This window comes from Trachurus trachurus (assembly GCF_905171665.1).
Source record: "Trachurus trachurus genome assembly, chromosome: 6".
Lineage (NCBI taxonomy): Eukaryota > Metazoa > Chordata > Actinopteri > Carangiformes > Carangidae > Trachurus > Trachurus trachurus.
Window position 1 is genome coordinate 35,471,850 of NC_139897.1, and position 2,500 is coordinate 35,474,349.

A 2,500-nucleotide genomic window follows, 5' to 3' on the forward strand; every position below is an offset into this window, starting at 1 on the left:
CAAGAAATAACGTTCAATTTCATAGTAATGTCATGTTTTTCATAAAGACAAAAGACCGTTATTTCTGGTCTATTTCTAGACATTTTGACGCAATGGACCACTTGCACAATGTAGTGTGATCATCGTTACCATAGCGCTGCTGTATTTAGATTAGCTACATATAACACTTTACACCTAATATAACTCTCTCATTCTACATTCATAGTTATGTTTGTACATGTTGTTAATAGTATAGTCGGTTCAGTTTGTATTTTTATATAGTAGTCGAAGCATTTTCTATCATTTAATCATTGATTGCATTTTGCCGTTAGCCGCTCGGCTAACTAGCCTGGCTAAATGAAAATTAGAGGCTAAATAAAATTACATACAACACTTTCATTATTTTTGTACATATTTTTGGTTCAGTTTGTAGGCCTATATAGTGTTCTGAAAAATTTGGATAATTTTTAATCATCGATCTTGTAGTTCGTATCGTTAGCTAAACCTGCCGCTAGCTCTCAGCTGAACATCAGCTGATAATGAGTGAAAAGTCACGGAGGAGAAACTAAGACATAAAGAGCAAAGAGAGGCTGAAAACAGTCCTTCTAAACTCCGTAGAGCTGGCCCTCTTCATGAACATTACAGTGTTTTTTTTGTTTTTTTTAGCCAGTAGGCAATTTAGCCGAGCGGCTAACTAGCAGCTAACGGCAAAATGCGATCAATGATTAATGATCACAATGCTTCGACCACTATAAAAATGCAAACTGAACCGACTATACTAGTAACAATATGTACAAACATGAATGAAGAATGAAGGTGTTGTATGTAATTTTATTTAGCCTCTAATTTTCATTTAGTCAGTATGCTAAGTTAGCCGAGCGGCTAACTAGCCTACTGGCTAAAAAAAAAAAAAAAAAAAAAAATACAAACTGAACTGACTATACTATTAACAACATGTACAAACATAACTATGAATGTAGAATGAGAGAGTTACCGGTAGGTGTAAAGTGTTATGTAGGCTAATAACCATAGACTGTAAGCTAATAACTAGTAACTTCTTAAAGTGGAAGTACGTCACACTACGTTGTGCAAGTGGTCCATTACTTGTTATTTCTTGACAGTGGTCTGTAAATTAAAGGGTTACAGTAAATTCTTTATTCACAAGTTCTCGACCCTCATTTCCTCTTTTTTTTGTAGTTGGTAGAAATCAACTCCATTGTCAATTAGCTTGGCTCAATTAAGTAATAAGAAATGTAGTATTTTTTTTAGAACATTATAAAAATAATTTTGATGAAATCCCTTTAAAAAATTGTGTGTGTGAATATCGAGCGTAGCTTTAGTTCTCCAACCGCTGCTTTGTTCGGATGAATTCGGCGCTACTCAAGCTAGCCGTTGTGACCAACGCACTTCCGGTTACTTTCACAAAATAAAACACCCGTTGCCCTTTACATACAGAAAACCATGACGATAGAGTTTGTGCTTTTACTTTGAAATAGGAAGCTAACCTACCCTCGATGTAGCTAGCTTGAACCAAAATAAAGCGTCTTTGCTTGAACCCTCCGTTTTGACCGATCTCGTCCCGTTAGCGGCATCTGACCGCTGAAGATGCCTTACCGGAGAGTTTTGTCAGCTCTGAGACGAAGATCGGCCCGCCGGTTTCCGTTTAGAGTTGCTGAAGAGTTTCTCTGATGACTTTAGGTGGAGGCAGGCTAACACTACCCATACACTTCCAGTGTTTGAGCTAAGCTAATTAGAGACTTTAGGTGGAGGCAGGCTAACACTACCCATACACTTCCAGTGTTTGAGCTAAGCTAATTAGCGACTTTAGGTGGAGGCAGGCTAACACTACCCATACACTTCCAGTGTTTGAGCTAAGCTAATTAGCGACTTTAGGTGGAGGCAGGCTAACACTACCCATACACTTCCAGTGTTTGAGCTAAGCTAATTACGCCGATACGACTCTATCTCCCTTGTTATTGCACGCACAGTGGAAAGGATGGTGTCTATCTGCTGGTCATGGACTCGGGAGTGAAGCAAGACACGAAAACAAAAATGTTGGCGTATCACTTTAAAGGTGTGTCTACTCTCCCTCCTCCTCAGGGCCGGTGGGCGTGGCCAGTGGGCGTGGCCTGTGTGGGATGAGCCAGCTGGGCTGTAGCGGTAGCCGCAGGCTGCTGGCGGCCGCCATGAAGCCGTCGGTCTCCCTGTGGCTCCTCCTGCTGCTTGGAGCTGGATCTCTGCTGCTGCTGCTGCACCTGCAGGAGCTGCCCCACACCGGACACAACCAGAACCAGGACCGGGACCAGGACCAGGACCAGGACCTGAGCCACAGTCCAGGTCAGTTTCTGCTGCTTCTCTGTGTAGGACTCTGAACTCAGGATAGAAAAGCATTCAGGCTGTTTGGTCTTCATGTCCAGCTCTGATTGGTCGACTGTATCTGATCTTTGTGACCGTGTGTTTCCATGTTCTGTCAGAACTGACCCAGATCTAATTTCTGCTTTTACACCTGAAACAACTGAAG

At 41.8% G+C, this 2,500-nt stretch overlaps 1 protein-coding gene across 1 annotated transcript in view; it reads left to right on the top strand.

The window, feature by feature from the left end:
- The window catches only part of LOC310987972 (carbohydrate sulfotransferase 8-like), a gene marked incomplete at both ends in the record, with an annotated part of 11,765 nt that overhangs the window by 407 nt on the left and 8,858 nt on the right, over positions 1–2,500 (top strand). Inside the window, one exon of the mRNA XM_083974441.1 lies at positions 2,080–2,310. Coding sequence (XP_083830567.1) covers positions 2,080–2,310 — 231 coding nt within the window. The remainder of the gene's footprint in view (positions 1–2,079; positions 2,311–2,500) is intronic.